At 52.6% G+C, this 12,588-nt stretch overlaps 1 protein-coding gene across 8 annotated transcripts in view; it reads right to left on the bottom strand.

Moving 5' to 3' along the window:
* PXDN (peroxidasin) overlaps positions 1-12,588 on the bottom strand; it is a 112,684-nt gene that overhangs the window by 42,283 nt on the left and 57,813 nt on the right. For all 8 annotated transcript variants that reach the window (XM_028832023.2, XM_077958729.1, XM_028832021.2 and 5 more), the window contains 4 exons: positions 9,886-9,957; positions 9,441-9,512; positions 5,799-5,968; positions 2,885-3,002 (listed from right to left, as the gene is read on the bottom strand). In XM_028832023.2, the coding sequence (XP_028687856.1) occupies positions 2,885-3,002; positions 5,799-5,968; positions 9,441-9,451 (299 nt within the window). In that variant the 5' untranslated portion in view covers positions 9,452-9,512; positions 9,886-9,957. The remainder of the gene's footprint in view (positions 1-2,884; positions 3,003-5,798; positions 5,969-9,440; positions 9,513-9,885; positions 9,958-12,588) is intronic.

The following is a 12,588-nucleotide window of genomic DNA, read 5'->3' as shown; positions in this document are numbered from 1 at the left end:
TGAATTAACTAAAAAGGGTAGAAACATTTTTACATTACTAGACGCCGAAGATACACCTACGTGCATTTTATTTTTTTATTTTAGAGACAGAGTCTCACTCTGCGGCCCAGGCTGGAGTGCAGTGGTATAACCATGGCTCACTGCAGCCTCAGCCTCCTGGGCTCAAGCGCTCCTCCTGCCTCCAGCTCTGAAAGTGCTGGGACTGCAGGAGTGTGCCAGGCCTCTCTATCTGTATTTTAACAAACAGTGCCTGCAAGCTGCTGACTGGCCTCCCTCTGGGATCTGGGAGGAACCTGTGGAGTTGCACCATGAACAGGCCAGGACACGGGTGACCTCACCCTCGCATGGCTTGGTCAGTCCTCGGGCAGTAATGACCTCCCCGGGGCCACGCTGCATCACACACACTTCGGCAGCCAAGAAAAGCTGCAACACCTTTACCCCAATGCTCAGTCCTGCCGCCTCTCCCCTCACCCACCTGTAACTTCGCTTTAGTTCCCTTTCTACAGAAGCAGGTGAAGAGGAGAGAGGTGACACTGGATGCCACTGAGATCACAGTCTATGGCAAGTGTGAGGACTAAGAACAGCCAGGCATGGAGCCCTCTGAGAATGCAGATGGGCCAACGAGAACTCCTGCTTCCAGATCGTCAAGACAGACAAGGCCTCTGTGAAACAGAAACCCACTTCCTCCGTGCACGAGATTCATCATCTTCCATGCGCGTTTCCTAAGGAATGTGTGGAGCCTGCACCACGCTGGGTCGTTCATGCAGGAGGAGCAGCCCCCGCACTGTGCAAAAGCACTTTCCCACGACCGCCCTCAGACACCTGCTAGCGTGCTGCCAAACCATCGGGGACGCTCTCGAAAGACCAACACCCACCTTCTCCCAAATCTTCCTCATGCTCTCCTCTGCCTGGCACCAATCCCCCAACCTGCAATCTGTCCTTACTCACAGGGCTTGCTAGACGGAAGCAATGTCAGCTCAGGCCCGATAAATACGACTCTCTCTGATGTGGCCCGATCCCCTGCCCAGAAACACGGCGAGCCAGCAGGTGAGGCTGGCCTGCAGGTGACTCTGGATGTTAGGTAAGGCCGGCCGGCAGGCAGGTGAGGCCAGCAGGTGAGACTCCAGCTGGTGGAGGGCAGAACCCAGCATGGGTCACCAGGCCTCAGGACCTCGGCTCGAGCCCAGCACAGGTCACCACAGGCCTCAGGACCTCGGCTTGAGCCCAGCACAGGTCACCAGGCCTCAGGACCTCGGCTCAAGCCCAGCACAGGTCACCACAGGCCTCAGGACCTCGGCTCGAGCTCTGCCATATTTAGCTGTGAGATTTCAACTTTGGGCATCAATTTTTTCATATATTAAATGTAAGTGTGATGGACTGGGGCCAAATTTATGCTTCCCTGACTTTTACATCCACACAACATAATATACTGCAGAATTCCTCCAGTGTTCTCTGGATTTTAAATCTCATCTACTTGGGAGTCATCCAAGACAAGAACTGTGAACAGAGTGACGGCACCTTATAGGCTCCTTGTCCGGCACTGCAGCCAAGGTCAACGTGACCTTTCAGTCATGAGGATAACAAAATCTAGAGCTGGAACAAACCTGCCATGTCCTCTTCAGCATGGACACATCTTCCCGTTCTGTTCGTGACAACTGGGGGCAGCCAGTTCCCTGCTCCTGTCCATCTCTTCTATAAACACCGCCTTGCCCGAGAGCCAAGCCCAGCCCGGTTTGCCTCTGGAGTCTGGAACAATGACTCAGTGTGTGCCTCATCTATCTGCCCGAGTATCACAGGGCCCACATCTCAGACGCATCCCTCTTGCTCCCTCATGACTAAACATGGCCAGAGAGGAGCAGCGCAGGAGCGCTGGGGCTGGGCCGGCAGGAGGAGCTCCTTCAGAAGCTGTCCTCACGCAGGCAGATGGGAGAAGCCAGGACATGGTGGCTTTACTTCAGGATTTTCTTTTAAGGATTCCTTTCAAAAGGTCACTTTGAAAGTGCTCCACTCCAACTCAGGACCCTCAGTGATTTGACCCCAGGTGCCTTTGGGCAATCTGACCTCATTCCCACCTAGGCCTCTCTGCCCCCGCACCATAGGTCCTGCCCCACCCACCCCCCTTGCACGCCTTTCACCTCCTCCCACCTCCCACCTCTCCCTGTAGACTCCACTACTCCTTCACCAACACAGCCCCAGCTCGCAAACCTGAATGGGGCAGGGGTGCTCCCCACATCTGGGCTCACAGGTGCGGCTTGCTGCCGGAACACGTGATGGTCAGCGGTAGGACTTCCCTCTGTCGCCCTGCCAGCCAGCAGCCGGGACCAACTTAGCCTTAACAGGCCCACACCATGTTTGCGGACACAAGGGGAGACTTTCTTTGGGAGACAAGTTAGATCCACACGGGAGCTGAGCAAACCTGTGTCAGCAGCTGCATGGCGCTCGTCTCCTCAAGATGCCGTCCCGGCAGAGGTCAGGGCCCCTCCCACACCCGCTCAGGTTGGTCACAATGCCCCAGGTCAAGGCTGCCAACAACAGTGACCAGAGCAAACAGGCTGCTGCCAGAGGTCAGTGGGCAGGGAGAGAACAAGCAGCACGCTCTCCCTCCCTCCCACTGGGCAGGGCTGCAGGGACACGGTGCCCGGCCAGGGCACCCCTGTGCTGCCCGGGAGAGAGTGGGGAAGGGGCCCGAGCGTGGCAGAAACGTCGTCACACCCCCCGCCATGTAAGACCGGAAAAGAGCAGAAATATCTCATCCCTTGTACTTTTCCCTACGTGGCGGGGGAAGAGTGGACGTGGGCCTTGGTGGGGAGTGAAGTGCGGTTTGGGTGTCCAGGTGTAACTCTGAGAGACGCGTGGGGGACATTTCTGTTTGGCCCCAACTCACTTGTTTCGCAGCCAGATGATCTCAGGCTTGGGGTTGCCTTCGGCTCGGCAAGTGAAATACACGGTGTTCCCCGAGGTCACGTCTGCATCCTGGGGCTCGGATGTGATCCGGGGCCTTTCTGTGCCCAACAAGAAAACGGAAACCTTTTTAGTGTAAACCACGACATGAAAATAAACGACAACCCACGCTGAGTCCTCTGTGTCCAAGAGGAAACCACAGATGCCCAAAGGCGTAATTCAGCCATAAACATCCCCCACAAAATTGCCAGACCGGCTTCTCCACAGCCCCGTCTATGGTGCAGATCCACATGATGTCTGTGCCAAAGGGCGCCACGTTCTGACCACCTGAGGGACAGGCTGGCTCAGAGCTAGGCAGACGAGCCCCAAATGACAGCCTTTGGCGTCCCCTCAAGGCCCTTCGGGAAAGCCAAACACCAGGGCAGAGTGGACAGCCACAGGTCACTATTTTCAGTGAATAAAAGACAAAAAGTTGTACTCTGTAGATAAAGCATCGCTGAAAGAATAAGTCTCTAAAAGCACAGGCAGGTGGCAGACACCACAGCTGGAGCAACTCCCAGCCTCCCTCCTCCACAGCTGCCCTGGTCCTCACCCTCCACCCTGGACAAGGGGAAGAACGGCCTCTCCCGCCTCCTGCGTGCCCTGACTCCATACAGCTTCCAGGGGCCACCCGAGGGCTGACGGCTTCCAGGCTCCTGTCCCTGGCGGCTGCTCCGGAGCTCCAGGCCTGCACAGGGAGCGGCCTTCTCTAAGGCTCCCTTCGGCAGCCGTGAGGGAACCATGCTGAGGGCAGGCCTAGGCTCCCATCTCTGCCTCATCACCTCAGTGTGCAAATCTGTCTCCATGTACATGCTGTGTACATGGAGAAGAAAAAGAAGAAAAACACAACCACACGCAGGTGTGTACAAGTGAGTGCCTGCAGTGGGGCACACACAAGCACAGGTACGAGTGTGTGTGTGCACTGGAGCTGACTCTGCTCAGCGCTGCCATTCTGCCTGGCAACCAAAACAAAGGCTCTCAGACCCAACTGGGGGCCGTCAGCAAGGGCTCCTCCTGGATGGCCTCCTTCCATCTCCCCAGCATTGCACAGCCCAGGTCGCGAGGCTGGGGCGGCTCTGCCCAGCCCTCCCCGTGCTCCCACATCACTCTGGGAACGGTGCCTCCAGCCCTTGGCTTCATGGAGGTTCTCATCCCTCTGGCCTTAGTCCGGCCTCCCCGCCTGCCTCACACACTCCCCAATTCCCTCTCCCTAGGGCTGCCAGAAAGCTCCTCCTAGAATACAAACATCATCCCAACATTCTGTAAACCCTCCCATGGCTCCCCATCACCACAAAAAATAAGCTTTCGCTGCTTTCTTCATTATTTAGGCTGCACAACCCTGCAGACATCCTAAAACCCACCTAATTGTACACCTGAACAGGGTGAATTGTCTGGCACGGCAACAACACCTCCATAAAGCTATTATAAAAAACAAGAATAATCACTGACGGCCAAATTGGAGTAAGGAGTAAAAGTATGACAAGATCTCCAAGGGCACAACCTCAGGAGCATTAGCGGCAATGACAGGGCCTCGACTGATTCACAGGGACGCACACAGCTTAGCAGAGCTGCCAAGTTGGGCAGCACAGGTCCCTGGGCCCCCCGAGCACTGAGGGCCCTCCCGTCAGGGACACGTGGGGCAGCTCCTTCCATCAAGGGCCGTGTCTGGAGCTGCTGACAGCCAGTGCCCTGCAGAGCTGAGGGTGGAGTCTGCGTCCGGGGTGGGGAAGCAGTGCAGGCAGGCGGCTGCACAGGGGTCTGGGCCTCTTTTGCTCCCCAGGCTAGAAATCTGAGTGGTGTAGTACCCCCAGCCACCAGGCAGCTCTCAGTTCTAACTGCCCCTGCCATAGCTCCATCAAGAACTGAGCTACAAGAAACTTAAAAAAAAAAAAAAAAACTATGTATTTTTGTCATATTATAAAACCATCACACAGGGAGAGCCTTTCACCTTACCAAAATAAACAGCCGTGTGTATGCGTGCCTGTGTGCATCTGTGTGTGTCTCTAAATGGTGTGAGTGTGTGGATGGTGTGTTCATGTGTATATGTGGTGAGTGTGTGGAGTGTGTGTGTATGTGCATGTGTGGTTTGTTGTCTGTGTGTGTGTCTATAAATGGTATGAGTGTGTGGATGGTATGTTCGTGTGGGTATGTGCATGTGTGTGTGGTTTGTGTCTGTATGTCTATAAATGGTGTAAGTGTGTGGATGGTGTGTGCATGTGTATATGTGGTGAGTGTGTGGAGTGTGTGTGTATGTGCATGTGTGGTTTGTGTCTGTGTGTGTGTAGATGGTGTGTACGTGTGCGTGTGGATGGTTTGTGTCTGTTTATGTGTGTGTGTCATTTTATAAATGGTGTATGGTGTGTGTGTAAATGTGTGTGGTGTGTGGATGGTGTGTGTGTGTGTAGTTTGTGTCCGTGTGTATGTCTATAAATGGTGTGTGTAGATGGTGTGTGCATGTGTGTGTGTAGTGTGTAGATGGTATGTGTGTGCATGCGTGTATGTGCGTGTGTGTGTGGATGGATTGTGTCTGTGTGTCTATAAATGGTGTGTGTGTGGATGGTGTGTGTGTAAATGGTGTGTGTGGATGGATTGTGTCTGTGTATGTGTGTCTGTGGATGGTGTGTGTGTAAATGGTGTGTGTGGATGGTGTGTGTAAATGTGTGTGTGTGGATGGTGTGTGTGTAAATGGTGTGTGTGGATGGTGTGTGTAAATGTCTGTGTGTGTAAATGGTGTGTGCGGATGGTGTGTGTAAATGTGTGTGTAAATGTGTGTGTGTAAATGTGTGTGTGTGGATGGTGTGTGTGTGGATGGTGTGTGTGTGTGTGTGTGGATGAAGTCTGCGTGTCGGGCCACTCACCACAGTTCAGCTCTTCCGGGGTGACCGCTGCCACTGAGCGTCCCTGGATGCGTCTGGGATATTCACAGGTGGCTGCTGCCTGCGCGTTCCCCGACTCCGCGTAGGTTTTCAGCAAATCCGCCAACCACAGGATTTCACAGTCGCAGTGGAGTGTGTTTGAGTCCAGTCGCCTGTGGGAAGGAAGATGCGGCTGGTGAGACACGGGGTGGGTGGGCTTGTCCATCCGTCCATCAGACAGGGCTTCCAGGTCCTGCGTCGGGAAACATGCCCCAGGCCTGCCGGGCTTGCGACACGGGGATGGGACACTTCCCGTGGTGGAATCTGAGCCCCAGTGCCCGACTCAGGGAGTGATGTAGAGACACACACATCACCAGGAAGAGCCCAGGGGTGCACAGTACCCCTGGAGGCACTAACCGGAGAGGCGTGAGTAGCAAAGGGCCGGTGCACACCCAGACATCGGGTGTCGAGTTAAAGACAAAGGAGTGTGCCAGCGGCACAGGTCAGGGAAGTTTGTGAAGGAGAGCGGGTGGGAGCCACTCACAGAAATCAGTAACATGAGAACCACAGCCACAAAACCACCACTGTCACCCAACGCCCGTCATCACGGACAGGACAGTTCTACACCATCTCACTCCGGCCTGAGCCTTCCCAGGGAGTGTGGGAGGGGAGGGCTGCATCTCCCGGCTGGGGTTCACACCTAAGTTTCCTGAGGTCCAAGCTCACCTGGAAAGTTTCCAGTGAGTGGCACATCCTGTCCCAACAAGGGAAGCACGGGCAGGATGTGCCTCACCCTGGGAAAAGTATTGTCTCCGCACACGGGGAAGAAGCTGTCTGGGGGCAGAGGAGTTCCAGGTAGCAAACACAGGCTACAGGACAAGGGCTGGAAGCGGCTGGCAACTGGATGTGAGACTGAGAGGTGACCACATGCTAGCAGCCCTCGCTCCTGGCACCTTCTTAGCCTCGGCGTCCACTCTGGTGGTGCCTGAGGAGCCCTTGAGCCCGCCACCACTAGAGTGGACGCCGAGGCCGAGAAGGCGCCGAGAGTGAGGGCTGCTAGCATGTGGTCACCTCTCAATCCAGGACAGCCAGGTGGGATGGGGTCCCCAGGCCCCTCCAGCCGGCTTGCGCACTGGGAGGGGTGCGCACTGGGGTGGAGCCCACAGACGTTCGTGCCATTTGCGGGGGGAGAAGCCTGGCCCTCCTCCTCACGGGTGGAATTCAGTCTGCGAGGCAGGAAGCCCACTGGCGGGAAACACATTCTCTTGCTTTGCTAAGGGTCTCTGTTTCCCCCACTTTTTTTCCTTTTTACCCAATAATTCCCATTTTTCTCACTCTTCAAATAGTCTGCGAGCCTAAATTTTTGTGGCCACGTAACAAGGACCCCATCTTTCGCTGAACTAAGAAAAAGTCCTGCAACAGATGTGCTCACTATTAACCCTGGATGAGGTGGCCCCAGGTCACTCCCCAGATGGGGATGGGACCCCGAGAGGTGCTCACCAGGGCGGCAGGGTGAGGGCATCACTAGGGGCCGACGTTGGCTCCAGGAGGGGAAGGGGAGGCTACACCTCCCATCTGAGGTTCTCCTGGACATGAGCCCAGAGGGGACAGGAACACAGAACTGGCCTCATGACCAGAATCACCCTTTCCCACGTGAGCAGGTGCACAGCTCTCAGGTGAGGAGGCTGTGAGGAGGACAGTGTCAGCCACGTGCCCAGGGCACCCAACCTGTGCCCACAGCTGAAGGTCAGTACAGGACCATGGGCACATGCAAGACCTGGATGGTCACGGTCCGGTATGTGACATCCGGCCAGTCGGTCCTGGCTGAGCGAGCTGCTCCGGGCACCCGAGGAAGCAGAGGATCCCCAACCTTCATCTGCTCTGAAGCAGAGACGGGTATTCAGGAGGTCTGGAGAGGTGGGGCAGCTGGCGCGCCCTCCTCAGCCTGGGGCCCCTCAGGGACGTGAGGTTAGAGACTGCTCCCAGCAGACAGCAGCCAGGACACAGCGTGCCCTCTAGATGCAGCTCTGTACATCTAACACAGCATCTCAGTCTGGGGTTGCAGTGTTCGAGCACCTCTAGTAAAGTGAGCAAACAGGAGAGGGGGACCTTGCCAGATACCCAAAGAGGGGCTGAGAACAGAGGGAAGGCAGCTGTCAGCATCATCCAGGCTGTTACCAGTCTGCCCTAAACTTGGCTACTTTCTAGAGCATTTATCTGGTAAATTTCTTTCTACTCTCTGTTATCTATCAAATATGGAAATATTCATCCCATCTTCCTACTCAGGATGTAGCTTTTAGTTTGGCTTGTGATATCTTTATCCTAAAGAAAAAAAAATCACAAACAGTCCTGAAGGTCTACGTTTTACTCCACTTCATTTCACTGAATAGATAAAACACACACCGTAAGCCCACTCTAGAGTCAGGCTTGTCTCCTGGCATTTTCTGTTTCTTTCTAGGTCTAGTTCATTGCATATACTCAGTACTATTTAACTGAAAATAATGGCTCAAGACCATGAAGGAAAACACAAAAAGAATGTCACAACTTTCTCCGCCAGTAACAAAATGCCTTAATTACAAGAAATAGCTCAGTATAAGGAAGAAGTATATTTGGAAGCCTTAAAAAATGGGTGGGATTACGGGTGCAGTGGCTCACGCCTGCCATCCCAGCACTTTGGAAACCCGAGGCGGGTGGATCACCTGAGGTCAGGAGTTCAAGACCAGCCTGGCCAACTGGTGAAACCCTGTCTCTACTAAAAATACAAAAATTAGCCAGGCATGGTCGCACGTGCCTGTAATCCCAGCTACTAGGGAGGCTGAGGCACGAGAATCGTTTGAACCCAGGAGGCAGAGGTTGCAGTGAGGTGAGATCGAGCCATTGCACTCCAGCCTGGGCAACAAGAATAAAACTGTCTCAAACAAACAAACAAAAAAAGGGTGGCGATCAGCCTCCTTAGTATGCTGTAGAAACAAAGAGAACACAGCACAGGGGTTCCTTCTACACTGGTTTTACTTCTACCAGTAAAGTATGCACTGGAATTAAAAATTAATTTGATGAATTTAAAGATGATTTTTTAAAATGTTGGCTGGGCATGGTGGCTCACGCCTGTAATTCCAGCACTTTGGGAGGCTGAGGTGGACAGATAACTTGAGCTTAGGAAATCAAGACCAACCCGGGCAACACGGCAAAACCCTGTCACAAAAAAAAGAAAGAAAGAAAAAATAAAGAAAAACAAAAAAACACAAAATTACAAAACTTAGCTGGGCATGGTGGCATGTGCCTATAGTCCCAGCTACTCAGCTATTTGGGAGAACTGCTTCAGCCCGGGAGGCTGAGGCTGCAGTGAGCTGTGACCATGCCACCGCACTCCAGCCTGGGCAACAGAGCAAGACCCTATCTTGAAAAAAAATTTTTTTTAAGTCTTAATTGCCTATCAAAGGAGTAACTATTTGCCACATTGTCTGAGCCACATGTTTTTCATTTTGCTCTCTAATGGATCCAATCCACCTTCCATATATTCTCATTCTTTCAGAATCAGATTGTTATCAACATTTCACTACACTTGAAAAAGAACCAGGTGAATGGATAACAGAGAGAAGTAAGGATTTGCAGCAAAGGAAACACAAAAGGTATCATTATACTCACAATCTCTTCATAGATTCCAAGTGATTAAATGTCCCTGGTACTAAATGTGTAATCCGGTTGTTATGCAAAAATCTGTTGAAAGAGATTTTATAACAAACGAATTTTGAAAAATATGTCTTAAGATGTGTAGAAAAGAATATAAGCAGTCAAATATATATCAGCTTTTAAAAAATCTCAGTGATTACATTTATTTAATACAAACGAATCTGAAAACAATGTTCTTTACTCCAGCAAAGAAATGGATTTTTTTCCTATTTTATCAACACTTTCAATTAAAGAGAAAATTATAAGTCCTATTTCTAAATTGTTAGACTAGAAATATGGACTTTATATCAAAACAGTTTTCAGGTGTTTGGTGGATATTGACCTTAATCTAACCAAGCCAGTGACTGAGGCCTGGGCTCTATGAATGGAAAGGCAGGAACAACACAAACACACAACTCACAGCCTCTCAAGCTTCGGGAGATGCTGGAACGACTCTGGGTCCAAAGTTTCTATCTGATTAAAGTGCAGGTATCTAGAGCAGTTAAAAGAAAAAAAAAAAGTATAACTTACAATTTAATTTATTTTCTTAGATCCAGATTTTTGCCCCCAATTTTTTTCCTAGTCATTTCAAATTCAGGTATCAATAGACAGCTCACTCACTAGACTTCCTACATTGTATGAAAAACACATAAAATTGTCAAATGATTCGATAAATACAACTGAACACCAGGCACAGACGTCCACCCTAGTGACTGGGTAAGGGCGAGGGAGGCCCTAGAGGTGCTCACTGAGGTCCTCGACACCATGTCAGAACGGCCTGACTAGGCCATTTTCGCTTCCAAAATATATGGAAAAAAGCAAAAATCTAAAGCATAACTTTAATGATAGCACATACATAAATAGGTGAATACCTTCACTCAAATCTTTTAACTCGTATGAATTTGGCAGCGGCATCATCACATACTTGGGCAGAGAGTATACTGTCAGATACAAAGATACCCTTCAAGACCACAAAGGAAACACAAAAAGAACGTCACACGACTTTCTCCGTCAATCCTGAAGCGTTAAACAAGAGACCGTCTTTCCTCGGGTGTGTGATGGTACAGAATACCCAGTGTTTCTATTTCTTTCCATTTCACATGTCTCCATACTTCTACAATTTATACTTTTAGATATAACTCATTCTCTCTCATTTTTCCTGAATACGAAATTTCTCGTTTTGAAAAGTGGGCTTTTTCCTCGTAAGTCAAACACAAAGTCAGTCTTCTCGCTGGGGTGCTCTGCTGGGAGACCCCTCCTCCCACTCAGGTGTTCCCTGCAGCCAGCACACATTGTAAATGAGCACTTCTTCAGGAGGCCAAAACGAGTAAAGCAGCAGCATGCCAGCGTTCACAGGTCTTCAGAACTCCACAGAAAGGAAGAGTCTTCAGAACGCACGCCTGAGAATCAGGTCTGTGGACATTCTGAGAATACCGTCACCGCCAGGGCACCAGAGTGCGGCTGCCAGGGCCCCCTCATCCTGGGGCCAGCTCCCTGGGCAGCACCCACACAGGCCACACTGAGTCTCTGCGGACGCCTGCAGCCGGAGGGGCCCCCAAACGCAGACTGTCCCTGCCCCTTGTCCCAGGACAGGTCTGTGCTCAGCACTGCGCACGAATGGGAAACACGAGGGAAGGAAAAACTGGAGCAGGAAGACAAGGAAAACCGCCGTGGGCGAGCATGACGGGCAAGCACCTGACGCGGGGGTCCCGAGGAAGGCGGAGCCCTACGTGATCCCTGGAGCCTCGTCTCTGCCGGGCAATGTGCTGACAGAGCGCCTGTGGTTTCTTGGGGTCCTTGGTCTTTCGCAGCACACGCCAGTGTGAGACCCAGGCACCATCAACACACAGTGGCCGTGAGCTGCTCAGCGAGGCTTCAGTGCAGGCAGGCAGGGGTGGAGTCTCCCAAGCAAAGCCCAGAAGGATGAGGAGGTGCTGACCAAGGGAAGGAAAGGGGGGATTTCAAGCCCCACGGAGAGTGGTGGGTGTAAAAATCCCTCAACCTGGACTCTGCAATGCAGGCTGGCCAGGGGGACGGCTGAGCGTGTGGGACTTGGCACCTGCTGCATGGGTGCTACAGGAAATGATGGGCCAGGGTACACAGGATCTTAGAGAGGCCGGGGCTCCGGCAGCCTGGGGTGTCCTTCACCCCTCCCTGAACAGCTGAGGAAACAGGACCAAAGACAGGAAATGACTCCCCAAGTACACCGAGATCATCACTGAATTCAAACGCGTTTCCTGCCTGGCCAGGTGTGTTTTCTGTCCTGTGTCCACAGCTGCCTAAGGAGCTTTTCTGGATCAGGGATACTCAGTTCCCCCAGGACAGCATCTGCGGGCTCTAGGGTATTCCTGCATTCCGGTCTCCCAGTGTCACCAGGAATGCATGTTTTCAATAGCTCAGGGCTATACAGCCGATCGGGGGAAGGGGTGCAGTTAGCCAGGGTCCGGCACAAGCCGTCCTCCCTGGACACACAGCCTTTGCCCAAGTCTCTCACTGAGGTCTGGTGGACTCGCTTATCCCCTCCCCAGCAGTTCCCTGCCCGAGGGCGGGGGCCGGGCTGCCCTCAGGCTCGCTATACAGCGTTTAATGAATGGAACCCGTCACAGCGCCAGAGACCCCAGGGCTCACCTAACCCTGGGTGCTAAAGGCAGCCTGGCCAGCTCATAAAGCCCCCGCATCATCCAAAATTTCAGCGAACACCTACTTGGCGATTCACAGACGCCCTTCCTCGTTCAGCCTCAGGTTTCTCCCCTGACTTGCCCTTTCCTTCCTTAAAAATAACACTGGACTCACTCAGCACAAAGCCAGATGAGGGTTTTCCAATCCATTCAGGATCGAAGAACTGTCTGCTACGAAGATGTTCTCGCCCCCACTGAGTGACACGCTTGCTGGATATGAGAGCTTGCTCCTTTGCAAGCTCTCCCTACATGTGGGGGTTCCCTGCATACCTCCATGTGTTTCTGCAATGAGGTGCACTGTCCCTCTCCGCAGAGACAGACGATCTCTTCCCAAATCTACCCACGCCCTGTCCGTGCTCACTTGAATCAACACGCACTTTCAGAAACATGAGCACTATGGGTCCTCGGGATGCACAGTCCCAGAGTGGTCTCTCCCCCGCACCGCC

This window comes from Macaca mulatta, chromosome 13 (genome assembly GCF_049350105.2).
Source record: "Macaca mulatta isolate MMU2019108-1 chromosome 13, T2T-MMU8v2.0, whole genome shotgun sequence".
NCBI lineage: Eukaryota > Metazoa > Chordata > Mammalia > Primates > Cercopithecidae > Macaca > Macaca mulatta.
Note: the sequence above shows the minus strand (reverse complement) of the source record. Positions and strands in the feature narration are given on the sequence as shown.